This window comes from Falco peregrinus, chromosome 13, assembly GCF_023634155.1.
Source record: "Falco peregrinus isolate bFalPer1 chromosome 13, bFalPer1.pri, whole genome shotgun sequence".
Classification (NCBI taxonomy): Eukaryota; Metazoa; Chordata; class Aves; order Falconiformes; family Falconidae; genus Falco; species Falco peregrinus.
Genome location: NC_073733.1, coordinates 13,264,565 through 13,289,277, shown reverse-complemented (window position 1 = coordinate 13,289,277; position 24,713 = coordinate 13,264,565). Strand labels below are relative to the sequence as shown.

The window sequence follows — 24,713 nt, the reverse complement described above, 5'->3', positions numbered from 1 at the left end:
AGTGCCCAGCTTGGCTTGTGCCAGGCCCCATGCCAGGCTGACAGAGCTGCCATGCCCTCCTTGCTTCCTCACTTGTGTCTGCCTCCTCTGTGGAGCTTGTGCCCAGACTGAAGAGACCTCTTTCCTGCGGATGCTGCCCTGTGATCCCCCCTTTTCATTAAGCAACACCTTGGTAATGTTTGTGTCTCTGCAGACCACATCCAGCGAGAACATGAGAGACTTTGCCACAACACTGAAGAACAAGTTTCGGTCCAAGCAGTACTTCAGCAAGCACCCACAGAGAGGTTACCTGCCCGTCCAGTCCATACTGGAGGCTGACTTCTCAGAGACGTGAGTTGGCTGTGTCTTTCAACCCTGCCTGATACGTGGGCTCCACAGATGGAAGCAGCATCTCAGCTGTGAGACAGGGCTCCTGTGGGAGGGCTGAATGGGGCACTTGCTTTGGGGGTGATATGGCACCTAGTTCTTGGAGAAGCAGATATTTCAGCCTCTCTTTCCAGCCTGTCCCTGGCTCTTCTCAGCCCAGGTGAGACCAGGGCAGCCTTTTCTAGCTCCTAACTCTGAGTGAGGACAGCCAAGCCTTGCTGACCACTGTGCATCTCTTCCAGACCAGCCTCCTCCCCGATGTTACCACATGCCGATACCCACTCCCGGATCGAGCACTTTGCCAGCAGGTATCACCACTGGGCACCACTGTCACACCAGGGCATGGAGCATAACTCCGATGGGTGTGGAGGGGTTTTGGGGCAGATGTACGGTGAGCTCCTGCTGCCTGCACCCCCCTCCACGCTTCCCAGCATACTGCCTGGCTCTGCCGTTGGGAAGAGGCAGCTGCAGCGCCAGGCAAACCTGCCTGGGCCACGGCTGATGCCACACAAGTTGGTAGCAGACACCATTCATTTGACAGCAGACGTCTGTCATGGTTTAACCCCCAGCCAGAAACTAAGTACCACGCAGCCGTTCACTCACTCCCTGCCCCCTCCAAGATGAGAAGAATTGGAAAGGAATGTAAAACTTGAAGGTTGAGATAAGAACAATTTAATAGTTAAAATAGGAGAAATCCCACCAAACCAATAGTATTAATAGTAACAATTATCATGAAAAGGAGGGAGAAGGGGAGAAGAACAAAACCCAAAGGGAGGGGAGAAAGAACAAGTGATGCACAATACAGTTGCTCATCTCCCACTGACGGATGCCCAGCCAGTACGCGAGCAGCAACTGACAGGCCACAGCCAGCTCCCCCCAGTTCATATACTGAGCATGACTTTCTGCGGTACGGAATATCCCTGTGGCCAGTTCAGGTCAGCTGTCCTGGCTGTGTCCCCTCCCAGTTTCCTGTGCCGCTCCAGCCCTCTCGCTGGCAGGGCCTGAGAAACTGAAAAGTCCTTGACTTAGTTTAAACCTTATGTAGCAACAACTAAAACCATCAGTGTGCTACTAACATGGTTCTCACACCAAATCCAAACCGCAGCACTGCACCAGCTATAAGAAAAATATTAACTCTATCCCAGCTGAGACCAGGACAGCTTCCTAGTGATGAAGTGGCCTTCATGTACCTTCCTGCTCTTCCCAGTTTGAGCTGCTGGTTGGATTGTCACCAGGCAGATCCCTCAGTGTCTTGCTCTGCTTGCGTGCTCACCAGTGCCGTTTGCACGCTTGCCATTGCTGCTGCATTGTGGTTTGTAATGCCTCTGCCCTCGCCACGGGTCCAGGCAGAGCAGGGACCTGAGGAGCACGGGGAGCCTGTAGCTCAGACCCTAGCCTGGAGCTGGTATCCTTTCACCCCTTTGCTTTGCTTATGCGAGGGGAGGCTGAGCCAGCTGCATGGCAGCAGCTCTTTTATTCCAGAGACTGTCACCCCAGAGCAGCAGTGTCTTTGTTTTATAAAAAGGCAAAACTCTCTAGAGCCTGTAAAGAGGGGCAGACTGGTGCAGGCCAGCTGGGAGCCCTGTCAGAGAGGGGTCTTGTGGGGGCTGCTGTAAGTAGGGTGCACGAAGAGACATTCGGGCTGTCTCTGACCATATCTCAAACCTGTTTCTCTTTCCTCCAGGCTTGCAGAGATGGAAAGCCAGAATTGTTCCTTCTTCAGTGACAGCCTGTCCCCTGACGATAGCCTGTGAGTTCTGCCCCCTTTCCCTTCTCCTTGCTTCTTGCGGAGTCAGGGCTTCTGTGGCTCCATCGCTGCCTAGGCAGGGCACAGAAATGTTTTCCTTCCCAGCTTCTTTGAGTCTGAGCTCTGAGCTCTAGAGCTGGAGCAGCCAAAAAAAGCTCCCATATGAAATCACCTTCCTCCAAACTGTCCTTCCCCAAGGGCATGCAACTCCCGTGAGACTGATGTTCCTTACTAAGGTGTTTCTCCACCTGCTGCCACAGGGATGAGGACCAGTACCTGCTGCGCCATTCCAGCCCCATCACCGACAGAGAGCCTGGGGGCAGCCAGCAGGTTCCAGGAAGCCTCAACATGGATGACAAGGGAGAGCTGGAGCGAATCCTGGCCCACTTAGAGGATGAAAACAGGTAGGAGCATGGGCAGCTCTGAAAGTGGGCTTTATAGCCTAAGGGGAAGGGACTGGAGAAGCCTGGTAGAGATCAGAGTGGAGCCAGGGGTAGCTGCTGGGGCTGGAGGTGGGGACTGGAGAAGCTGGGTGGGCTTGTTTAGAGGGTGTCTACACTGGAGCCCTAAAACCTTCATGGGAGCACTCAGTGAGGGTGTGCTGTCTGAGGAAGGGAGAAGACTCTGTTCCCTAAATGTTTCTGCCCCTGTCACCAGAACCTGTTCCCCTCCTGAACCCCAAACTGGCTGAAGTGACCCCAGGGCACTACTGTCTCCCTTGTCGCTGAGCCCCTGCAAACAGTGGTGGTGCTGCCCTGGACCACGTGAGGTGAGGCTCTAGGCAAGGCAGATCAGCTCAGGAGGACATGCTTTCCCTGCCCTTAGGTTCTCAGCCTCTTAGGGAGCAGTTGCATGTCTCTGTAGTCACCTAGGGCTGCAGGCAGGCCACCCTGCCGTGCAGGGACAAAGTCCAGGAGTGTGCTGGTCCTCAAGCTTCACACGTGGCAAAGCCTCCAGGGGTGTTTTGTCTCTGAGTCATGGGCCATCCCCAGTATGCAGCTGTCGGGTGTTTCCAGCAGTCTCTAGAAAGGAGAGTGGTGATGCTGACCTAGGCTATCTTGCAGGATCCTCCAGGGAGAGCTGAGGCGTTTGAAATGGCAGCATGATGAGGCGGTAGAGTCTCCAACCTTGGCTACAGGCTCTCCTGAATCAGTGCAAGACCCACGTAATGATGAGCTCCTGGCAGAGGCACGAATCCTTCGGCAGCACAAGAGCCGCCTGGAGACCCGCATGCAGATCCTGGAGGACCACAACAAGCAGCTGGAGTCCCAGCTGCACCGACTGAGGGAGCTGCTGTTGCAGGTATTCTTCCCATAGCGAGGATCCTTGGGGTGGGCTTTGCCGTAACAGAGCTGGGGCAGTGGCAGAAAGGGATGGTCAGAAGCAGGGGAGGACGAGGACAGAGGATCATGACAATCCTCCTCCTCTCTCCAGCCTCCAGCAGAGACCAATGCCAACGGGTCAGCAGCCTCTTCCTTGGCTTCATCTCCACATCAGTCTGAAGGCAGCCAGGCAAAGGAGAAAGAGCACAGCACCCCTGACACTAGAGCTGCAGGTGAGGGTTGGGGTTGGGCTGAGCTCTCGCCCCAGTCCCTTGGTTCAATGCTGCAGGGAGCTGCCTGTGCCCACCCTGCAGAGATGGTGGCCTTCGAGCTGGATGCCCAGAGAGCCTGATCACCACCCCAACCCCTCTCCTCTTTCCCGCTACAGATGAGGTGGAAGCCAAAACCCAGGAAGTCAGTGTGTGCCTGGAAGACATCATGGAGAAGCTGCGCAGCGCCTTCCCCAACTCTCGAGGTACTAGAGTGAAATCCCCCTCTCTGGCCTCTTCCTGCTTCCTCTGATGAGGTTTTGCCCCACGGAGCCCTGCCCCGATCCCAGCTTCCCTGCGACCACTGATCGCCTGTAGTGCCTACAGCCAAGAGCTATGCTGCGGCGCTGCTAGGACTGGTGTGTGCCCTGGGCACAGAGAATGAGGAGGCGGGTTTGCACCTACAAGGAGAGACCATCAGAGCTGCCAAGAGTACGGACCAACTAGATTCCCCCAGACGAGCTGCAAGGCAGCCTCTTCCCCTCCTTGGGATCCTGCACCCTGCGGGGCTCCCCGCTGCGAAGATGGACAGACCTGCCACCACTGAGTTTGCAGCGATCTCTTTGAGCCACCTCCTTGCTTTGTCCCTGTCCAGACCCCTCTCCAAGAGAGGTTGAGGCCCCAGTTACCTGTTGAAATGGAAGCAATAGTGCCAGCTCTCCTACCTGCTCATGGACAGCCCTTCCCCACAGGGGTGGGGACTGGGGGATGCACGGTGAACGGCACTCCGCTCACCCAGTGGGTTTTGGTGTTGCTCTTTCTGCTGTCCCTCTGTGCTCCAGCCTGCGAGCAGCCCTCAGTCCCGCGCCCAGGCTGCCCGTGTGCATGCCGGGAGGAGACATTGCTTGGTGCCAGCACTAACACAAGGCAGGGGAGACCTTCCCTCTCTGCCCATGGAGACCCTTACCCACTTTCTGCTATTCCTGAGCAGTATGCTGGCTCTGCAGCAAGTCCATGCTAACCAGGTGGCTCCAGGTCCTATTTTTCTGACCTCTCCATTTCTTTTTCAGGTATGACCTCCCTTATCTAACACCTCCTGTGAGCCAGAGGCTTTTCCTAACCAGCTGCTTTCCTCCCCCTCCTCTCCCTGCCATGCTCCCTGTGCTGCAGCAGACCTTGCACAGACTTCCTCCAAGCTGGTCACGCAGGATGCTTGCCAGCTCCAGAAGATCTCAGGGGATCATAGGTCATGCAGGAGCAGGACTGTGGACTCCTCAGGAGGCTGGCTCGGCCACTCGGCCACAGCATCCAAGCCTGGGTGGAAAGGTTCAGAAGGAAGAACTGAAGCTGTGAAAACTGCCTGTCTCCTCAGCACCCATGGGCTGCTGCCGCAGCCCTCGGGGGATGCAGAGCTCAGCATCCTGCTCCTCCTCAGTTGTGTCCAGGGGCCTCCTGTATCAGCACACAAGCACTCCTGGAGCCACACAGTTTTTAAAAGAACTCTTTCTAATAGCATCCAGCTGCCAGCCTTACAGATTGAACTCTGCCACCCAGGGCTCTGCAGCCAGACAGGCACATACCATCTGGTGGGGAGAGGCTGCGAGGTTATGGGGTAGGGATGAGTCCATGTTAGAGCTTCAGCCCAGCTAGTAGCCTTATCTTGAGAGGGTCTTTATAACAGAGCCTTATCATTTAATTTGCATATATTTCTATATATATTATATATATATTCTGTACTTAAATACTCTCATGGACTCACTCCATTAAATTCTAATACTGTAAGTGTAGCTGCCCTTCACTTTCAGTCCAGCCCAGCATCTGCTCCCATGGGGACCAGCACCTTCCCCATTGCTGATGCTGCCTGGGAGCAGGGCTGCTGTGAGGGGAGCTCAGTGGAGGGCTGGGCTGGCAGCAGGTACCATCCTGTCTGATCTCCTGGGGAGCTGTGCCTTTGCCATGGCACAGAGAGCCTGTCTTGCCTGCGCCTGGCTCCATCCCTGGGAAGCCTCAGCTCCTGCAGCTGCCCATCCCCACAGTGCTGCACGAAGGGGTTTCTCCAGCCCTGGAGCCACCAGGATGTTGGGCTGTGATGCAGGAGCATAGTGGTGTGGGCAGGCAGCAGGACACACAGGGCACCTCCTTGCCACCCTCAAGGATCAGCTTCCCTGCTGCTGTCCCCCAATTTGAGCTGGGCTGAGGGGCTGGAGCCACTCGTTGGAAGCAGGTGAGTCCCACTGGGCAGTGGGGGAGGCTGTTCTTCAAAGGTGGCAGGGTAGCTCAGTGGTGGCTCCTGGTCCCAAAGGCTCCCTCGGGCTGTCTGTCTCATGCTGTGTTATGTCGAGAAGGAGGTAGAGTCATGTGCCATGGGGTGCCCCAGAGCAGAGGCTGAGACTGCCCCGGTGCTCTGGGGCCAAGGGCTGCGGAGGGAAGAGGTTCCTGAGCTCGCAGGGCAGGGCAGGGCACAGGCAGGGCTGCATGCAGGTGTGAAGAAGCAGCATCCTGCCCAAAACAGGGTTTGCTGTGAGGACAGGAACGGGGCTGTTGTCGCTGGCTGTGACGGGATGTGGTGGTGAGCTGTTTGGGGACATCCAAACCAAGGCAGCGTGTGGGGGCACACGGCTGTGCGGTCAGTGTGCTGGCAGAGGTGCAAAGCAGTGCCCACACCGGGGATGAGATGGTGTGAGCCTTACAGCCAGGTGTCTGGGGTCTTGTGCTGCAGTGTCCATTAACAGTGGCACGGGCTGCTGTCCTTGCCGCCCCCCTCTCACACCAGGGTGAGCAGCAGGAGTGCAGTAACAGTGGCATTGGCGTTAGGCTGGCTGTAAGCATGTTCTGTGTCAGGCTGCTTGTGTGACCATGGTGAGGGACCATGTGCCAGCCTGCAAGACCTGGCTGGACCCCCTGTAATCCCAGTGGCAGGATGGGGGGAGTGTGGGGAGGAGCGGAGTTTTGGCCTGAGCGTGAGGTCAGGAGTACCCAGCCTGGGGGGAGCTGGAGGAAGGAAAAGGCAGGATGAGGGCAGAGCTGCTGGTCCCAGTGCCAGGGCAGGGAGCAGCGGCGGCCAGGCTGGGTGCTCAGGCTGTGTTTGGGAGCCAGGATGTGGCAGGGAGGGGAGCAGGCTGGCTAACGCTCTGGTAACCATGTACTGTGGTGCTGCTGTCCTTGCTGCTTCATGCAATCTCTGCTCTGGAAAGAGAATAAATTTGTATTGATACTGAGACCTGGATTGGTGCTCTGGCCTCTTCTATCCATGCACCTCGGCTGAGTCAGGGCAGCTCCCAGCACTGTGCCATCTTGGCATCGCTCCTGCAGGGCTGCTGGGACATGGATGTCCCTGTCCCTTGTATCACCCTGACTGTCCACGCCATTCAAGGCAGAGCAGAAGCTGTGACCAAAGCTCTGGGCTCCCCAGACACAGGTGTGTCTCCTGAGCACCATCTTCATCTTCTTCCAGTAAGGTCTGCTCAGGGCCACACAGCAGCCTGGGGGCTGGGAAAGGAGCTGTGTGGGGACAGTCCCTCTTCCTTGCCTGGGAACTTCTGCTGTAGGAAATCCTTCAGCCCCAGGAAGGGTGTAGGCAGCAGTGGGATGCTGGGCAGGCAGCCCTCTCCCTCCGTGCTTTCTCCCTGGAGCCCCATCAGGTCTCCAGCGCCCAGAGGCGCGTGCTCCAAGCGCTGCCCGTGTGTCTCTGTGGCACATGAGGGACTCAGCTGAGGACTACCCTGGGGCAAGGCCAGGGGGCCTCGGGCCCTCCCCACCACACAGGGTACAGCCCAGCCTCCGCTGGGGAGAAGCCTGCCCAGGACAGGGACCTGTAGGGCTGGACTTGCTCTCAGTGCTGTCTGGAAGGGCTGGCGGTGCTGGGCAAAGGCCTGACACGGTGCTACTGCAGGGACATAGAGGGACAGGTCTCACGTGGGAGAGGTTCAGGAGCTCAAATGGGGGTGAAATGCAGCCTCTTTAAATCCCCCTCTCATGGGTAGAGCAAAATGCTCCATCCCCATCCCTGCACTGTGGGCTCCAGGGCAAGGCAGGAGCTATGGGCTGTCATCAGGGAAGCCGGTCACGTCCAGGAACAAATCCAGTACATGTTGCCAGGGAAGAGCTTTTATTTCTGAGCCAGCAAAGCTCAGCGGGACCCAGCTGAAAGGCGCTGGAGCTGATGAGGCAGGGCAGGGAGGCAGCAGGCACTGCTGCGCAGTGGGGCCAGGGTGCTGGCGGTGGGGTGAAGGTAGCGTTGTTCCCGTGTCACTGCGGGGACAGTCCCCAGCCCTGGCGCTCCCTCTCAGGGTCCAGCAGCCCTCTTGCCTGTGCTGTGCCTGCTTGCTAGCAGCCCGGCAGCCTTTCCCCCATGCTGCGGTAACCAGCCCTGCTCAGGGCTGGCTGTGCCCCAGGGTCGTGGCCTCAAGCTCTGCTCTCGCCGCATTGCCCCGGGGGTGCATCACCGCTTTCCCTGGCTGCAATGGGGCAGGGGGGTGCTCCTGTCCCTCTGCCCCAGCCGTGCTCCCTGTGACAGCTCCCTCTGCCCCACTGGCTCCCCACTCCAGCCCCCACCCAAGTCCTGCTGCCCCTGTCCCCGCTGCTGCCCCACACTGCCCTACAGCCAGCCTCTCCCCCTCTGTGGCTGGGCTCTTTTCCACTTCATCTTCCTCCACTTTCTCCTCCTCTGCATTCTCATCCTCCCTCTCCTCTTCTTCTTCATCCTCCACCTCCTCTTCTTCCTCCTTCTGCACCTCTGCTGCTGGGCTCTTTTCCTCTTTGTCCTCCTCCACTTTCTCCTCTATGCTTTCATCCTTCCTCGCCTCTTTTTCTTCATCCTCTACCGTCTCCTCTTTTTCCTCCTTCTCCACCTCTTCTACCGTCTCCTCTTTTTCCTCCTTCTCCACCTCTTCTACCATCTCCTCATCCTCCCTCTCCTCTTTTTCTTCTTCCTCCACCTTCTCCTCTTCTTCCTCTTCCACCGCCTCTACCTTTTCTTTGTCCTGCCTCTCCTCTTTTTCTTCATCCTCCACCTTCTGCCTCTCTTCCCCCTCTTTCTTTTTCTCATCTTCCTCCTCTGCTTCCCAGCTCTCTGGCTTTGTCCCACAGGTGCCCAGGTTTGCTTCTTCCCCTAGCCCATCCCTTGCTCCCAACTCCATCCCCGCAGGTTGTCCCTGGGCTGCTTCTCCTCCTGGCACTGCACCTTCACTCCCAGCCCTAGGGGTTCCTTGGTTTGCCCATGGCTGTTTTGCTTCTTTGGTCTCAGCACCCTGCTCCCCCTGCCCAGGGGTCTCCAGGACCCCAACCTCACCCTGGGGTGCTTCTTCCTGCAGCATCACCTCACCACCCACCTTCCCGCTCTCCTGCCCTTTGCTGGCCTGTGGCCCCTGGAAAAGCCCCTGGTAGCGCTTCCGATCCTCCACATGCTTCTTCCTCATCCTCTCCCCGAGCTGCTTCAGCTCCTTCTTCACGGCGGCTGCCATGGAAGGGTCAAGGTGAGCCACCCGCAGGAAGTCCTCCCGTGCCTCCCGCTCATTCCAGACAGCAGCGTGGGCCTTCGCCCGCTTGAAATAGGCCTTGGCATTGTCTGCCGGGAGAGGAGAGCCCCCAGTAGGGGTCCTGCAGCTCAGGGCGACCAGCCACAGGAGCTGGGGACCCTGGGAACCCAGGGGCCCTGGAGCACAGGTACCATCAGAGGCAGGGGAACATGGGGTGGACTCGGTTGTAGGTGGGAGTACCATCAGGGGCAGGGGGACCTGGGCCGTGCACGTACCCCTGTGGGGCACCAGGTGACATGAGGTGCAGGGATCATCATGGGCAAGGTGGATCTAAATGATATGGGACAACATCATGGGCAGGGGCACCTAGAGGACACAGGGTGCAGGTACCATCATGGGTTGGGGGACCCAGGGATATGGGCAGGGGGACCTGGGACACAGGTGCTGCAGTGGACATGGGGATCCAGGTGACATAGGTACCATCACAGGCAGAGGGATGTGGGATGAGCATTGTCATGGATGGGGGACCTAGAAGACAGAGGCCCCAGGGGAGCATGGGATGCAGGGCACAGGTACCATTGTGTTTCTGGAGAAGCTCTGTCGTGTGTTCCAGCACCTCGTAGTACTCGCCCAGCTCTAGCTGGCACTGGCAGTAGTTGAGCACCAGTGGCGTGACTAGGTTCTCCAGCTTCAGCCATCCATCCTCCCAAGGCTTCTCCTGCCCCAGGAAGCCACAGAGAGTAGTTCACAGCTGTGGCCATCCCCTCCTGCACACCCAGGGCCCACAGGGGAGTGCTTTGCTGCAAAACATCAGGCTGGGTTGACAGGAGGTGGCCAGGTCCTGCTCACCTTGGCCTGGAGGTTCCTCAGGCAGATGACAGCCTCCTGGTACTTTGCTGCTGCCTGCCCAAACTCCTTGAGGAGGACAAGGCGGTTGCCCTCTTTGTGCAGCACAGGCACTGCCATCAGCTTTTCCTCCTTGCTCATGGCCCAAGTGTCACGCTTGTATGCTGAGGGCTCCTCCACCTGCATGGGCAGCAGGAGCTGAGCTGCCTGCCCTGGCCACCCCTGCGCTGGCAGCCATCCCTGCCTCTCCTCCTTACCCGGAACAACTCCATGATGAAGATGAGGGGCTGCGGTGTCCGCTGCAGCTCATCCAGGTCATCATAGCCTGTGCTGTGGTAGTCAAACATGTTGCCCATGCCGCAGCGGTGCTTCTGCCCTTCCAGGGGGTCCCGGCCCTCCGCAATCCTCCGCATGCCCCTGGACACCAGGGCATACATCCCTGTGTGCTGCAAGGAGGGGGAGCACCCCACTCAGCTGCATGAGGCCAGCCTGCACCCCTCTCCTCTGGGGCAGCCCCTCTGGTGCCATGACTAAGTGACACCTGTTCCCCCTGTGCTTGCACTAGGCAAGGCTGGAGCATCTCTGGGGTGCATGGTACTATGCCCTGGCTCTACAGAAAGGAGGGGAGTGGGCACCCGTGGGCCCCTCACTCACGATGGTGTCACACCAGAACTCGGCCACCTCCCCGGCTCTCATGGAGCTGAGCAGCGTCTCCCAGATCTCCAGCTTGAACATCTTGCCCACGATGATCTCCATGGGGATGCCAGCTTCCCGGCTGTCGTCGATCACTGTTCGCTCAAAGTCATCCTTCAGCGTCTGGAAGTGGAAGGTGATCTGCCCCGGAGAAAGCTCAGTGTTGAGCTGGGGCAGGCAGCGCAGTGAGAGCCCTCCATCCCCAAATCCCTCTGCCACGAGGCCAGGATGCAGGGCCAAGCCTGCTCTCAGCGACACGCTGGTTTGATTGGCAGCTCTCCATCTGCAGCAGGAGATTGTGCCTCCTACCCACTTGCCTTAGACAGCAAGCAGATGGTGGAGCGTCTTAACGCCCATCAGTGCTGTCTCTTGCTGCTCTCTTTGGATCCCCCTTTATAACCCAGTACAGACAGCTCCCACAGCACGCACCAGGACCTGGCAGAACCCACGCTGATCTGCTCATACCCACAGGCTAGGGAATCTCAGAAACCCTCAAGAGCTCCCCGTTGGCACCTCTCACTCCTGTTTGACATGTCAGGAAAGGCAGATTTCTAGCACCCCATCGTGGCTGCTGAGCTCTGATGGCACCGGGACAGAGGCAGGAGCCGGGTAACAGCACCAATGCAAGGTGAAGGCAGTGGGCAACGCCAGCTGTCACTGTGAGGACAGTGTAGCTGCCTATGCCCAAAACAGCCTGTCCCGCAACCTCCTTGTGAGGGATCTCCTGGAGATGGCACCTCCCCATACCACAGACCTGGAGCTTGGCTTTTGATCAAGGACTAACTCTAATGGGCAGGGATGGCGGTGTCAGACCCGCTCCTCTCTAGGGCTCTGGTTTAACAACCAAGGTGACTTACCTTGCTCCCATCCTGCAGCTTCGGCAGTTCCCCCTGGCCTCCATGCAGAATCTTCTTCTTGACCCCTTCCACATTCAGCAGGTAGGTTTCCTCCATGGCTGCTCCTGCTGGCCCCCAGGAGCAGGTCACAGGCACATGCACACAGGTGCACTCTGGCCCTTCCCGAGCTCCACGTCTTCCTCGGGGTATCCCCCTTTCTTGACTATCTGGACACACATGTCATCTCCCAGGGGTGCCACTGGCCTTTTGCCTTCCGTGCTGGAGGCAGAGCTTGGAAGCCTTCTCCCCTTCTCCTGCCCTCCGGGTTGCAAAGAGAGGTGTCCTGCCGTGGCACACCCTCACTGAAGCCCGTGGTACCTTCTGTCACATTCTGGAACTGCCTTTCTAATCCTCTTTCCACCCTGCCAGGTTAATCTGGGATTTGCCTGCCTAGTCTGTGAGGAATTAAAGAAAAAGAAACCCCCTGATCAGGAGCGCCTTGTTCCTTCTACAGAATGACAGGTCACGGGGTCCCCTTCACACACAGTCTCCCTTTGACCCAGCCATGCATGGAGCATTTCAGCAAAGGAGCCCCGCAATGCTGGTGTGAGAACAAGCCAGGGGCTGCGTATGCGGTCAGGCATAACCGGGCAGGAGGCAACGCTAGTCTGTGCTCCAGAGACCATGGAGGAACAGACCAGGGCTGGAAATGGTACTTTATTGAGTCTCGTTTGCAGACACAAGCATTCCTCAAACACAAGAACAAGTTCCTACAAGGCTACCAAATCCAAGAGTCAGTAAGATGCAGAAAGCTGCACTGCACTGTCCCAGGGAAAAGCAAACCCCCGTGGGAGAATGGTGCTGAATATTTACTGTAAACCCAGTATTTTGGCTACTCTCACAGGCACGATGATCCTTTACAATCCTTTAGTTCCACCAGCCAAGCCCAGGACAACATAAGCAAGAGCAGCTCTGGACACAGAGCCTCTAGCACTGCCCAGCAGCACATCTGGCAGCAAAGGTGTGTGACTAGAGCAAAGATTTGAGCATGGCAGATGAACACCACTTCCAGCTCTGCTCACGGGTACAAAGGCTCACTTTTCACTTCTCCATGAGGGACTCCAGCTGCTCCTGCAGGGACATCATCTGGAAAAGGGAGCGAGGCATTACAGTAAGGCACGGCTGGGGCTCCTGGCAGCTCCAACCCAAGCACTTCTGTGTTTCTGCACACCTTCCCACCTGCACTAGTGGTTGCTTTGCCTGTACATCGCGGGGAGCTGTGCCTGGGTACCTCTGGGACAGAAGTCAGCTTCACAAGGTGAAGCCACACAACAGGAACCTGGGAGTGGGAACCTCCTGCCTTGGTACCAGGTTGAAACTCAGCAGACCGCTTAGGCAGGGAACCTGCCAAGATCCTACAGCTACTGCCTTCCTTGTATATGGGTGCTAGTGGGTTTCTGTGTCATGTTTTACCCCAGGCAGCAATCCTAGCAGCCTTGGACTGCTGACTAGAAATGTCTTGGCTTACTGCTCCTCCAGAAGGAAAGCTGCAATCAACCGCAGTTCCTACACCTCATCCCTCAGGAAGCTCCATGCAACTACAGACGAGGTACATCCACATGTGACCCGTAATACTGGGGTTCAAGGAATCTGGTGCACAAGATTCAGGAAACTTTCTCAGAGGCCAAGCCTAGAACCGTGTTGTGCCCCAGTACTTCTCACTCCACTGTGGGATTTTCCTCACCTGCTGCTTCTCTCGCTCTTCCTGCTGCTTGAACTCATCCAGCACAGCCTGGAGACGGGTCTGCAGAGACAAATATGCCAGACCACAGTTACCAGTGTATTCTCAGCTGAATGGGTGCTGGCACATGTTAAATGGTGCAGCAAGCCCCAAGTTGCACTGCCAGTCCCTTATCTCCTGCAGTTTTATGGATTGTTTTGCCTCCATGGGGAAACACTGAGTGTGTACGGTCACACCACAATTATTTTTAACCTAGCAGGCAAATGCCTCTGGTTTTTCCAGGGCAGCAGCTGAATCAGTCTGCTGAATCTAATGGCAAACCAGTGCTAAGCAGAAGACTTGAAAAGACCCCTAGAGAGCTCTCACCTTGAGGGCTAGGTTCTCCACTTTCATGATGAGATCTTCCTGACGCTTCCTCCTGTCCTGGGTCTCCTGGAGTTTACTTTTCAGGTTGTCAATCTGTTTCTGGATCCCCGTGACTGGAAGAGAGAGTGAGCTCAGACCCAGAGCGGCAGCAGAGCTGGGCAGCACAGCCTGCTTAGCACCCCAGTGGTTCTGCTGTGCTCTGCCACCCACTCACCTATCTGGTTGGACCCTTCATTCTCCTGTTGCTGCCCATCAGACTCATTCAACTTGTCCTGCAGCTGCCTCTCCAAGTCCTCCTCAGTGTCCATGATGTTCAGGTCTTCGTCATCATGATGATCCCTCTCATCTTCATCTTCGCTGCTGCTGCTGATGTCATTAAATATCTCCCGCAGTTCATCATGTTCTAGGAGGGTGCAAAAGGGAAGAGGAAAAACACAGCTGATGACCTACTAGCACCCTTTGCCTGCCAGGGACCATGTCAGTATGGGGTGCCTGTCTCAACACCCTCTCTCCTTCACTCTGGTTAGGGCTTACCCCAGACAGAATGGACCCAACTGATTACTTAGTGGCTAGAAAGAAAACAACAGCCTTCCCCATTGCACCTGAGGAGCCATGGCCTTGCTTATGTCCCGCCATCCCTGGGGAGGAAATGTCCAGGCTGGTGAGAGAACCATGGTTGTCTACTTCTTTTGTTTCATCTTCAGCAATGACTTCCCAGCCTGAGAGCAGGAACAGACAAGTTAAGGGAAAAAGAAGAACATGAAAGATGCAGTACAACAAAAGAATGCTAAAAACTCCAGGAGATCACTGCCCCTCCAACAAGCCTGGCCCTGCAGCTAGGAATACTCAGGATGAACACCCCAGCCCCCTTTTGTGGTTCAGTAACATAACCCCCTGCTGTTACTGAAGTTCCTGCTCAGTATAGTCTGCAAGGTAAGTCACTATGAAGAAACAATGAGCTTTGAACAAGGCAAAGATGAAGCTCCAAAACTTCAGTTCCTCTTGTGTGCTTATCTCCTTGTCTCTTGTCCCCAGCTGGAACGCTTTTTCTCCTAAAAGGATACGAACACTGACAGCTTCAGCATCTGTACTCAGGAGACGCTTCACCTCTTTTTCCACATCAGGAGACTCAATATACTGGGCCAGAGAGGGGAAAGAGAACAGAGACATTGTTAAATGCCTTGTGCGTGCTGCTGGTCAACTCCAACCCTCCACAGCCCTACTTCAAGCCTCTCTTCTCTTATGCTTTCTGCTCAGCCTTTGCTCATGCTTACTCTGAAAGTGATTTATGCACCTCCAGAAAGCAATCTATCTTTTTTGTACAGAGCTGCTTGGTGGGTTGTATTCTCTCACTTTTCTACTTACACTACTTATGAAATAAGACTTTCCATGTGTATGCAGAAAGTCCTTGAGGTGCTGTTTCCTGATGGATGGTCAACTCAACTCCTTCCCATCCCACTCAAAAGAAGGTTTCATTTTTCACTTTTAAATTGGCCAGAAATCTTAATGCAGTGACATCAAACTTCTCCTACAGTCTGTAAGAATGTCTCAAGTAATCTGTTTCTCAAATGTCATGCAAAATAGCACTTCATCCTGTTCTCAGAAACTGCAAAGCAGAGAAGAACAAGTCTTCCAAGCCTCATGGTGCTGCGTCTCCCCAACGCTTTGCCTGGCTTGTGCATATGCACAGAGACAGTATCTGAGCTCCATCTGTTGTCACTCCCTCAGCTGAAATGACAGTTATTCTATTTGTAGTGTTGCTTGTTGGGGAAGAGAACAGGCCCTGCATAGAGAGAAGATTTCAGCTGGGAAAACAAGAATGAGTGATGCCTCATTTCCATGCAAGTTTTCCTTTCTTCTCTATGAGCAGGATGAGATATGCTATGGCAAGGCAGCAGCAGGAATAGAGTCCAGCAGTTCTCTGCACAGAGGATACTCCCTTCAGAAGCATCTTGGAAAACATGGAGGAAGCACCCAAAGAAGCATTTAAATCCATTACCCTCCCTTCATCCTCATCTCAGGCACAGAAATATGTGAAGCAATGTCAAGAAGTTCCATGTTTTCTGGACTAATAGACAGTTACAGCTCTAATGTCTCTGCCTTCCTATCCCTTAGTTATTGCACCTGCACCTGTGTGAGAAGCAACTCACCTTTTTCTTAGCTGTCTTCCGGAACCGTCTCTTCCGTACGTTTTTCAGGGGAAGAGTTACTGTGACAGAGGAAACAGATTGCACATGTCAGACAGACGGTCTAATAGGAGAGCTGCGTGCCAAAAGGGAGATGCTCCCTTCAGGAACAGAGAGCGCACTGAAAACAGAGCAGCAGCACAGCTGGAATACGGCAGTGGTGAATGCCCCCCCTGCACAGCTGTGAGGACACTGGGATGATGGGATGGAGGGCTCTGGCACAGCTTCTATACTCACTGCCATGGTTCCAGATGAACTTCTTCTCCCTGTCCTTGTCCTTCTTCTTGTTTGCCTTGGGGTCAGTGCTCACAGTTTGCTCTTCCAAAGGCGGATAGAGATCACCATCCACAGTGCAAACAAGCATCTGGAATCCCCACAAAAACACAAAGGGTGCTTTTCATAAGAACAAAAGGATGTGAAAGCTTTTCTGGAAAATGAATAGTGATGCCCACTGCATGTTGTGAGCCAAAGGGATTGATGGGCATGGGATATGAAAACCACAACGTTTCATGCTCAGCTCAGTTTATATCTAACAGCAGCAGTTAAGCTGTTACAAGGACCATCACATTTCATGCTTCAGAAACAGGATTTCTGAACACCAAGCTGAGTGGGGAATTTTAAACTGCTAATACTGTGAGAATACAGAAATTTGCCCCATTACACAGAGTGTCTAGCTGCCAAAGTGTAGAAGGGTTTTCCTGGAGAGGGGAGCAAGGAATCAAGCTGTTGGGGCAGGCAAGGAGAGCCCATACCTGGCAAATATCCGCTGTTTTATAGAAGGTTTTCTTGTCAATGGTTTTTAAGCTCTCAATGATGCAAGGCAGATCCACCAGCTTGGCTGCCAGCGGCACCCGGTCTACACGGACAATCCCATGGCGCCCATCCGCTGCGGAAAGCCACGGGACAGGTTACTGCGGTTACTCAACAATTAAACTGAGCAATACATTCCTGGGCAGAGGGAATTTCACAGGAAAATGCATGCAAATTGCACAGTTTCACTTGTGGACAGTCAAGAGGAGTTTTAAGATGCCCCAATGCCGCTCACTCACCGTGTAGCTCAATGGTAAGCCTGTCCTTCAAGTTGACATTCCCGGACTGTACTGCCCGCCGCACAGTGGAGGCATATTCCTGGGAAGGTTGGACAGACTTACATCAGGACAGCGTGCGCTTTCCCTGAAAACCACTTAAGGCTTCTGTTCAACCTACCCAGCTTTAAACCCCCTGCCATCCCGATGCAGAAAAACAATGTAAGGGTCAGTGAAGATTGTACCCTTCTCCCAACATCATGCGTTAACCCTGTGGCTCCGCTGCTCCCAGTGCCCTTCACCCCCTGCGACAGTGCGGTGGGGTGAGGGGCTGCCACAGGCACCCTGCCAGCGGGCCACAGCTCGGGGGGCTGTCACAGCTCCCCTCGGGCTCTCAGCAGGACAGGCTCACTTTAAGCACCTAACACATAGCATCACCTGTGCCGACGGCCACGGCACCTGAAGACCCAGCACCCGCCAAAGCTCTGGACTTGCACAACTTTCCTCCCTAACCCTCTCAGTTGTCTTCCAAGCTTCCTGCTCTGTGTGCAGCCGCTCCTCCCAAGCGGAGGCCATGGAAAATCTGCCCAAACGGGTGGCCCTAGGCTGCCCAGGCCGCAGATGTCTCCCCCTCCTCGCCTCAGGCCCCCTGCCAGCCCCTCCTCAGCCCGGTACCCGCCGGCGCGGCCTGTGACACGGCCCGCTGCCCCCGGCCCTTACCGGCGGCAGCCGCAGCACGAACTGGCTCTCCAGCTCATGCGGAGCATCGTCCTTGCTCTTACTCATCCCGCCTTCTCCGGCTCGCACAACGCGACGCGGTCACCTCGCTGCCGAGAGGCTCCTGCAAGGTAACCCCAGCCGCAGGGCCGGGCGTCCCCACAGGGCCGGGGCCGCTGGGGCCTCCCGGGGCCGCGCTGCCGCCGCGGTTCCAGCCCGGGCAGGGCCCGCCCGGCCGCTCACGGACACCCCGGCCCCGCCGCTGCCGCGCACGGAAGCCTGGCCCGGTGCGCCCGCCCCGCTCCGCCCGCCCGGCGCCGGGGAAGGCTGTTGGCGGCGCACCGGAAGCGGCGGCGCTGCCATGGCGGCCGCGGCAGGGCGGGCCGGCTTCTACGTGGGGCTGGGGCTGGCCCTGGCCTCCAGCGCCTTCATCGGCGGCAGCTTCATCCTCAAGAAGAAGGGACTGCTCCGCTTGTGCCGCCGCGGCCGCGCCAGGGCAGGTACCGCGGGCCCCGGGCCGGGGGGGCGGAGCGGGGCGGGGGGCTTGGGCTGAGCGGCGGGGGCGGCCCGTCAGCCCGGCCCGGGCCGCTGGCGGCCAGCCCCGCGCTGCCGCCGTCACTGTCGCTGCAGGCCGCGGCAGCCCCCACCGGGCACGCCGGGCCTTGGCGCCCACCCGCTCGCTTGTGGGGCTTTCCCGCGGGGGTTGCCGGCCGTGGCCAGCAAAGCTCTGCAGAGCCGCCCGCGCCGCCTTCCGAACGCAGGAGAACCGGGGCTGAAACCTTTGCTTTTGGGGTACGGGAACCAGCGCTTGCCCACGGCTGGGCCCGGCCAGCGGCTGACGAGGCGGGCAGACCCATGGCAGCCTCGCACGTAGCGCTCAGGCTGCTCCCACTTGCTTTTCCGAGGCAGTTCTGACAGGGCGAGGTGCCTTTTGCGTGGCTTTATATGAGGTTTCTTGTTATTTCTTCCTTACTTAGGGCAAGGAGGCCACGCGTACCTGCAAGAATGGCTTTGGTGGGCAGGGCTGCTGTGCAGTAAGTACCCGCTCTGACACTGTACGTGCATTTGTTTCCAGTCTCAGTCCTGTTTTATTATTACGATTGTTGTTTGATTGCTTGATTTTGATCTGTGTCTGAGGATGTTGTTGATTGAATTGTAACTCTAAAATATTCTGAAGTCTCATGCGTTACCAGCCTTCACTGCTAAATAAGAGCTGAGGAGCTGTCTGACTGGGTTGGATTAAGTGCTTCTGAAATGGCCTGCCTAGATAATGGAATTTTAACAGCACATCCAGCACCGTGGGCCTAGTGCTACAGCAATTTTAGAAGTTCTGTTTTACACTTTTCAACATTAAATCAAATACAATTGGTTATTAACCTTTAGAAGTCTGTAAAAGCTGTTCCAGGAGAAGAATATGGCTTAGAAATACGAAACTGGTCAAAACTCCTTTCAGCTTTGAGAACATTATGGAAATACTTTTCTGTAGTTACTGCTCAGCTGCACAGTCACACGTGGCTAAGGATCACCATGCGTAACTACAAGTCTTCTCTTCCCAAGAGAACTCGTATCAGGCTTCTGCTTGTTCTTGCTGGTGCTGTTCTTTCCTGGTTGCACAACATACCTTAGAGAAACACAGGATGCTTGGGGGAAACTGAGGCTTCTCTTCTGACTGCACTCAAAATTGTATTATGCTGAACTCCTTCTGCTTTGATGCTCACCTGACGGTTTCTCTTGCAGTGGGAGTTGGAGAAGCAGCAAATTTTGCTGCCTATGCCTTTGCCCCTGCAACGCTGGTAACTCCACTGGGTGCTCTAAGTGTCCTTGTTAGGTAAGCAGCCTCAGAAACACTCTTACCTCACCTACCACCCCGCAGGAGTGAAAGCAGTTGCTCTGCTTTCCTCTGTCGCTTCCCTCAGGCACTCCATCTCTTGGCCTAATTGGTTTTGGGGTTTTTTGCTTCTTTCAGTGCAGTTCTGTCTTCTGCCTTCCTGAATGAGCAGCTGAATATTCATGGGAAGATTGGCTGCATCTTGAGTATCCTGGGCTCCACGGTGATGGTGATCCATGCTCCACAGGAAGAAGAGGTTTCCAGCCTGGAGTCAATGGCAGAGAAGCTGAAAGATCCAGGTACTTAAATAAAAGGGTTTTTTACTTTTTTATCACATCAACTTCAGGCTTGGAAATGACAGTAGAAGGTAGGATACAACTTGGCTATATTGGGAAGGACTGAACTAAACAGTACTTGAACTGTTCCTTGTTCTGCCTAGCAGTGGAGGAAACATTCCCTTGTGTCCAGGATAGCTTGTGGGTTGCCTCCTGTGGTGGGAAAAGGCTGGGGTCTCCACACTCTAAATGTGAAAGACTGGTGTCAAAACAGCATTTAACACATGTGCTCAGAGGATTTACACCTTATTAAGTAGCTCAAAACATAGGGGGACACGTCAGCCTCAGAATGGCTTTTTAGGACACGCTCTTGACCCCAGATGAAAAAAGGAGATGAAAGATGTAGATGAAAAGCAGATGAAAGAACTCCACTTTGCAGAGAGGGAGTCTGGGTGACACTCCCCAGTCACTGGGTCTGCGCTGAAGCAAGGATGAGAACTTGGGTCATTAACAGTTACCAAGTGTGCTTTCCTCGTATGTTCTATGAAGTATAGATGCAAAAAGTGAAAAGCATGGGAATCAGCTGTCAGCAGAAGGGGTTGGCCTGTGGCAGTGCTGGGATAGGAGAGGGAATTCCTGTACACCACGGTGGCCAGTGGTGTGGCTGAGGGAAGACAGAGAAAAGTGAAGAAGAACCTCAAAGCAAAGATGAAGGAGCAATTCAAGAAGTTGCACCCAAGATCAAGTAGTCCTGATACTTATGTTAAGAGGATGAATCAGGTTGCAAGGATATGATCTGGGCAATGGTATGAGTGGCAGAATAAGCAAAGGGGATGGATGAATGAAGCACGGGGAGAAGACCAAAGCAGGCAGCAGGCAGATGCTGCTGCTCATGAGAGGAAGCAGTCTGGCAGGGCCTCACAGTCCTGTGATGTGGCACTTTCCTCTTTATCCCACCACAGCTCGCAGAGTTTAGCTAGGGCTTCCCAAGCCTTCTGCCACCCTCCTGGGCCTCTTGCAGAGCTGTGCGCCCTCATCTTCCTGATCAACGAGCCCCCAACCTCTGCTAGTGCCGCAGAGCCTGGCTATGCCCCTACCCCTCCTAGCATGGATGGCTGTATCCCCCGACAGGCTGACTTGTGGGGTGGTGCTGTGATCACCACTGTCAAGAGCTGCTGTGGACTCTGCAGCTTTGCTCAGGCTGGAGCTTCCAACTCTGCTTCTAACCCCAGTCCCTACAGGGGAAGCCTAAAAAGATAAGACTGATGGGGCAGTTAGCCACCATCTTCCATCTCTACTTGCTGTTCAGTTATATCTGTCACTGGTGCTACTGTTCTCTGATAGAGCTCTTTAATTCTTCTTTCCCCAAGGATTCATTGTATTTGCTCTGTGTGTCCTGGTGAGCTCCCTTCTGCTTATCTTTGTGGCTGGACCCCGTTACGGGCAGAGCAACGTTCTGGTTTATGTTTTGGTCTGCTCTGCCATCGGCTCGCTTTCTGTGTCCTGCGTCAAAGGTTTGGGAATTGCCCTGAAAGAACTCTTTTCCGGGAAGCCAGTCCTGAAAGAACCACTAGGCTGGGTGCTCCTGGTGTGCCTGGTGATCTGCATCAGCGTCCAGATCAACTACCTGAACAAAGCCTTGGACATCTTCAACACATCTGTGGTCACACCCATTTACTACGTGCTGTTCACCACAGCAGTCATGATGTGCTCTGCCATCCTCTTCAAGGAGTGGCAACACATGGTGCTAGACAACATCATCAGCACCATCAGCGGCTTCCTCACCATTGTATCTGGCATCTTTCTCCTACACGCCTTCAGGGACGTGCCCTTCACCCCTGACCTCCTGCCCCTCTTCCTGCAGCAAGGTAGGGCAGACCTGCACACCTCGTGGAGGAGCACAGACAGACATCAGTCATACCAGCACCAGCCTCTTCTGCCCTCTGAGGACAAAGGCTGTCAAAGTGCGGAGGAGGAAGAGAAGGAGGAAGGTGAAGGCATGTGAGGAAGCCTCTGAACTGCTGGCTTTCTGCTCCCACTGCTGAGCAGCTTCGCTGAAAGGTTGAACATGCTGCCTCAGCTGCTGCTAGCTCGGGCTGCACTAGCAGGAGTTGGCAGTTACCATCTACCTGCCCCAGGTAGGTGTGAGATGGGTGACCTGCCACTGCCAGGAGGCTGACGGGGACAGCAGCCTCCTGCACTTACAGACAGGAGCCCTGGGAACTACCCAGTTCCCAGGATCTGGTGCCTCTTCACTGTTCTTTTACATGAAGAATTGATCTGCCCTCATCAGGATACTGGCTTTGGCTGCGCAGAGGCCTGCAGCACTAACACAGTGCTAACCCTTACTGAACGGAAAGACCATGCATTTGGGGAGGCCTCACAGCATTTTTAAAAAATATACTCAGAAGATTAACAGTTACAAAATAATCTAACATGGTGCTAAGATTACGGAGAGAACATGGATGTATGGCTTTAAAAATGACATAGCCAGAATATTAATTCAAAAACTCCTCTATCAAGTATTTGTTTTGCTCACTCTGCTAGAATTTATTTACAGATTCACATCCAAGAACAGAATACAGCCAAAATTGGAAAACTTCAATGGTGCTGCCACATGCTGCTGGGACTCTTACAGAGGGATCAACCTCTTCATGCAACATCTGCTGTGCAGGTTCATGAAGCACCTGCTTACTGTATTCTATTAAAAAACAGTTTGTTCGGTTAGCAAGTGGCTAGTGATACATTTGTACCGAGAGCTGGGCCAGTGCCGAAGGATTACGGGGGGTAGGAAGAACCATGTGGATGCTCAAAAGAAACTCAAGATAGGGACAGGAGAGGGAATTGCTTACTCTGGGAACAGGAGTACCCTAAGAGTCCTTAGCTATTGAGGTAAGTTTCTGAAAGATAACTAGACAGCTGTGTCCTCACTTATGTGGGTTAGTATCTGCACAGCTCTGTTTAACACATCCTGAATTTGTTCCCGGGAAGGCTGCTGGCTACATGCTACTCATGTTAGGAACTCACCCTGTACAGTCACCCTTGGCCAATGGACATGTGCAGAACTGCTTTACCAGGTTCCTGTGTAGAGCTCTAAGCCACTGTCAATGGGTCACTCCAGGGTTCCCAGAGCCACCCTGTACGTAAACATGGCTGAAATGAAAAGCTATGCTGCTGTTCCAGAGGGTGGATCAGTAGTTTCCAGTTAAAAGCTCCTCCCTGTGTCCTGGGGGCAGAGTTCAGAAGACACAGCCGTAGGCCTCCCTCCAGTGATCTCCACAGGTAAAGATGCATTAGGTTTCAAGTAGCTGGTTACTTATTTCCTGCATTTAGTCTCCCTAAAGAAACTACTCCTTTACAGGACAGTAGGACCTGTTAACCCTTGGGGAAGAGGAGGAAAGGCCACAGCCTCTCTCAGAAATAAGTTTATGGGACCAAATTAATTGAGCAACAAATCAGAATTCCCAGCAGACCTTCTAGCCAGAAGACAATTATGCCCATTCCCTACTAATTTTGCAATAAACAGGATCACTGGGAAGGAAGGGGAGTGACAAGAATGCCAGACTTTCAGTTCTCAGTGGTCATATACCTGAATAAAGCAGAATCTTGTGTTAAAAAATGACCCAGTTAATATTTATTACATTGACCAGGGGAAAGCAGTTAAGGGAGCAAGTCAGTACTGACAGAGTAGTGATGCAATTTGAAAATTTTGGCCACATGAATGATTTACCTATGGAAGCCTGAAAGTATTTTGCAGTGGTGACACTGCCTGGGATGATCACTGTGCCCAACAAGCACTTCTTTCTAAGGGTACCTGTACCGGACTTGTGCAGCAATGGCACCTGCAGGGCTTGCTAGCATCTGCCCAGGAGGGTTCGTTTTGTACAGCACAGTTTAAGGCAGCGGTTGCAGGCTAGCCTCGCCCAGAGCCGAGATTCACATCAGCGCTAGGAGCATCCCGCGATGCAAGTGTCGCCACTCCTCCGTTCAGCTGAGTGGGTGCGTTCCAAACTCTCCCTGCATAGCACTGGTAGCCCCAGAGTCCTAGCACAAAGACGGCTGCGAGCAGCACGTCACCCCGCAGCGGAGTGGCCGTGCCTCTGTCGTGGGCTCTCATCTGGCTGCAACTTCCCCGAGACTGGCATTGAATTAAATCCTAAACCCCAGAACTGATCCTGGCTCACTGAGGCTGCAGAGCGGCCAGGAGCCGGCGCGGCGGAGGGCCTGGCCTCGCAGGGGGCTGGCTGGTGTCCCCCGGGGCGCGGGTCCTGCTCAGTCGGACAAGCTCTCCGAGAAGGCCGACTTGGACTTCTGCGTCTGCTCCAGCCGGTTCAGGATGAACTGGCTGGTGTCGATGAAGCGCTCCACGCAGTTGACGAAGCAGGTCTCGGCCCGGCTGTCCAGCTTTGGACCCGGCTTGTCCATGCACTTCTCCTGCACACAGCGGGGGGGGGGCCGTCGGTCCCGGGGCAGGCGGCACACACCCCACACACCCAGGGCCATGCCTCCCGGGCTTTTCCAGCACACCGGCATCACCCTCCCTCGGGAAGCCCACCCTCCCTCGGGAAGCCCACCCTCCCTCGGGAAGCCCACCCTCCCGGGCGCACCTAGCCCCCAGCCCCAGCCGGGGCTCCTCCCGGCCTCCCCCGAGAACCCGCCCTACCCCGGGGATCACCGGGGCAGGGAACGGCTCCCACGGCGGCCCCGTTTTGTCCTCATCTCCCTCCTCCCCCCGGGCGTAAGGGGCAGCGCGACGTCCCAGCCCACCCGCCCCACATCACCCCGCCTTCCCCCCCCGCCCTCGGTCACCGGAGCCGGCGGCCCAGCCCGCCGCTCGCCCGTACCCAGCAGAGCTCGGTCATCTGGTGCACCAGCTGCTGGAAGCGCTGCTTCTGCGTCTCCACCTCGATGAAACGCTGGAGCTGGGGGTCGGCACCGCCCAGCCCGGCGGCGGACGGCGCGTCCATCCCGCGACCGGTATTACCGGTACCGCCGCGCCGCGACCTTCACGTGCCGCGCCGCGCCGCCGCCGCGCCTGCGCCGGGCCCGCCCCTTCCGCCGCACTGCGCGTGCTCCCCG

The 24,713-nt window shown here is 55.4% G+C and overlaps 5 protein-coding genes across 10 annotated transcripts in view; 2 read left to right on the top strand and 3 right to left on the bottom strand.

Annotated features, from left to right (window-relative positions):
* DRP2 (dystrophin related protein 2) overlaps window positions 1–7,351 on the top strand; it is a 34,800-nt gene extending 27,449 nt beyond the window's left edge. For 3 of the 4 annotated variants that reach the window (XM_027787422.2, XM_027787424.2, XM_027787423.2), the window contains 7 exons: window positions 194–330; window positions 609–674; window positions 2,051–2,116; window positions 2,374–2,517; window positions 3,178–3,415; window positions 3,548–3,668; window positions 3,824–7,351. In XM_027787422.2, the coding sequence (XP_027643223.2) occupies window positions 194–330; window positions 609–674; window positions 2,051–2,116; window positions 2,374–2,517; window positions 3,178–3,415; window positions 3,548–3,668; window positions 3,824–3,957 (906 nt within the window). In that variant the 3' untranslated portion in view covers window positions 3,958–7,351. The remainder of the gene's footprint in view (window positions 1–193; window positions 331–608; window positions 675–2,050; window positions 2,117–2,373; window positions 2,518–3,177; window positions 3,416–3,547; window positions 3,669–3,823) is intronic. The other variant, XM_055817714.1, reaches the window with a different exon arrangement.
* A 403-nt stretch (window positions 7,352–7,754) lies between these two features.
* LOC101917108 (aryl-hydrocarbon-interacting protein-like 1) lies at window positions 7,755–11,908 on the bottom strand. Of its 3 annotated transcripts, XM_055817716.1 has the most exons (7): window positions 11,518–11,908; window positions 10,622–10,801; window positions 10,225–10,413; window positions 9,971–10,147; window positions 9,698–9,839; window positions 8,582–9,210; window positions 7,755–8,521 (listed from the first exon to the last, which is right to left on the bottom strand). In XM_055817716.1, exons 1-7 carry the CDS (start codon window positions 11,611–11,613, stop codon window positions 8,018–8,020), a joined length of 1,917 nt encoding a protein of 638 aa, XP_055673691.1. In that variant the 5' UTR covers window positions 11,614–11,908; the 3' UTR covers window positions 7,755–8,017. The 3 variants fall into 3 exon arrangements, with proteins under 3 accessions (XP_055673691.1, XP_027643228.2, XP_027643227.2); XM_027787427.2 differs by having other exon boundaries at window positions 7,755–9,210; window positions 10,622–10,783; XM_027787426.2 differs by having other exon boundaries at window positions 7,758–9,210; window positions 11,518–11,907.
* Window positions 11,909–12,194: 286 nt separating this feature from the next.
* Window positions 12,195–17,785, bottom strand: TAF7L (TATA-box binding protein associated factor 7 like). Its single transcript, XM_013299536.3, has 11 exons — window positions 17,535–17,785; window positions 16,839–16,917; window positions 16,542–16,675; window positions 16,027–16,153; window positions 15,754–15,812; window positions 14,668–14,740; window positions 14,206–14,322; window positions 13,818–14,006; window positions 13,604–13,716; window positions 13,241–13,300; window positions 12,195–12,642 (listed from the first exon to the last, which is right to left on the bottom strand). Exons 1-11 carry the CDS (start codon window positions 17,598–17,600, stop codon window positions 12,598–12,600), a joined length of 1,062 nt encoding a protein of 353 aa, XP_013154990.2. The 5' UTR covers window positions 17,601–17,785; the 3' UTR covers window positions 12,195–12,597.
* Window positions 17,786–17,808: 23 nt separating this feature from the next.
* LOC101917289 (magnesium transporter NIPA2-like) lies at window positions 17,809–22,361 on the top strand. The gene is made up of 5 exons (XM_055817719.1): window positions 17,809–18,031; window positions 18,509–18,565; window positions 19,269–19,359; window positions 19,498–19,658; window positions 21,005–22,361. Exons 1-5 carry the CDS (start codon window positions 17,893–17,895, stop codon window positions 21,637–21,639), a joined length of 1,083 nt encoding a protein of 360 aa, XP_055673694.1. The 5' UTR covers window positions 17,809–17,892; the 3' UTR covers window positions 21,640–22,361.
* Window positions 22,362–23,253: 892 nt separating this feature from the next.
* Window positions 23,254–24,697, bottom strand: TIMM8A (translocase of inner mitochondrial membrane 8A). The gene is made up of 2 exons (XM_055817720.1): window positions 24,479–24,697; window positions 23,254–24,068 (listed from the first exon to the last, which is right to left on the bottom strand). Exons 1-2 carry the CDS (start codon window positions 24,599–24,601, stop codon window positions 23,907–23,909), a joined length of 285 nt encoding a protein of 94 aa, XP_055673695.1. The 5' UTR covers window positions 24,602–24,697; the 3' UTR covers window positions 23,254–23,906.
* Window positions 24,698–24,713: the final 16 nt, after the last annotated feature.

What these genes read in the sequence shown, in the direction of transcription:
- LOC101917108 (XM_027787426.2), bottom strand. Translation starts at nt 11,613, where the DNA reads ATGGAGGAAACCTACCTGCTGAATGTGGAAGGGGTCAAGAAGAAGATT. An exon ending in AGCTGCAGGATGGGAGCAAG is followed by an intron (nt 10,802 to 11,517) that starts GTAAGTCACCTT and finishes TCTCCGGGGCAG; the next exon opens with ATCACCTTCCACTTCCAGAC. An exon ending in GCTTCTCCAGAAACACAATG is followed by an intron (nt 9,211 to 9,697) that starts GTACCTGTGCCC and finishes CTCTCCCGGCAG; the next exon opens with ACAATGCCAAGGCCTATTTC.
- TAF7L (XM_013299536.3), bottom strand. Translation starts at nt 17,600, where the DNA reads ATGAGTAAGAGCAAGGACGATGCTCCGCATGAGCTGGAGAGCCAGTTC. An exon ending in TCGTGCTGCGGCTGCCGCCG is followed by an intron (nt 16,918 to 17,534) that starts GTAAGGGCCGGG and finishes CAACCTTCCCAG; the next exon opens with GAATATGCCTCCACTGTGCG. An exon ending in GCAAGGCCATGGCTCCTCAG is followed by an intron (nt 14,007 to 14,205) that starts GTGCAATGGGGA and finishes GCACCCTCCTAG; the next exon opens with AACATGATGAACTGCGGGAG.
- LOC101917289 (XM_055817719.1), top strand. Translation starts at nt 17,893, where the DNA reads ATGGCGGCCGCGGCAGGGCGGGCCGGCTTCTACGTGGGGCTGGGGCTG. An exon ending in CCGCGGCCGCGCCAGGGCAG is followed by an intron (nt 18,032 to 18,508) that starts GTACCGCGGGCC and finishes TTCCTTACTTAG; the next exon opens with GGCAAGGAGGCCACGCGTAC. An exon ending in GTGGGCAGGGCTGCTGTGCA is followed by an intron (nt 18,566 to 19,268) that starts GTAAGTACCCGC and finishes TTTCTCTTGCAG; the next exon opens with TGGGAGTTGGAGAAGCAGCA.
- TIMM8A (XM_055817720.1), bottom strand. Translation starts at nt 24,601, where the DNA reads ATGGACGCGCCGTCCGCCGCCGGGCTGGGCGGTGCCGACCCCCAGCTC. An exon ending in AGATGACCGAGCTCTGCTGG is followed by an intron (nt 24,069 to 24,478) that starts GTACGGGCGAGC and finishes CGCTGTGTGCAG; the next exon opens with GAGAAGTGCATGGACAAGCC.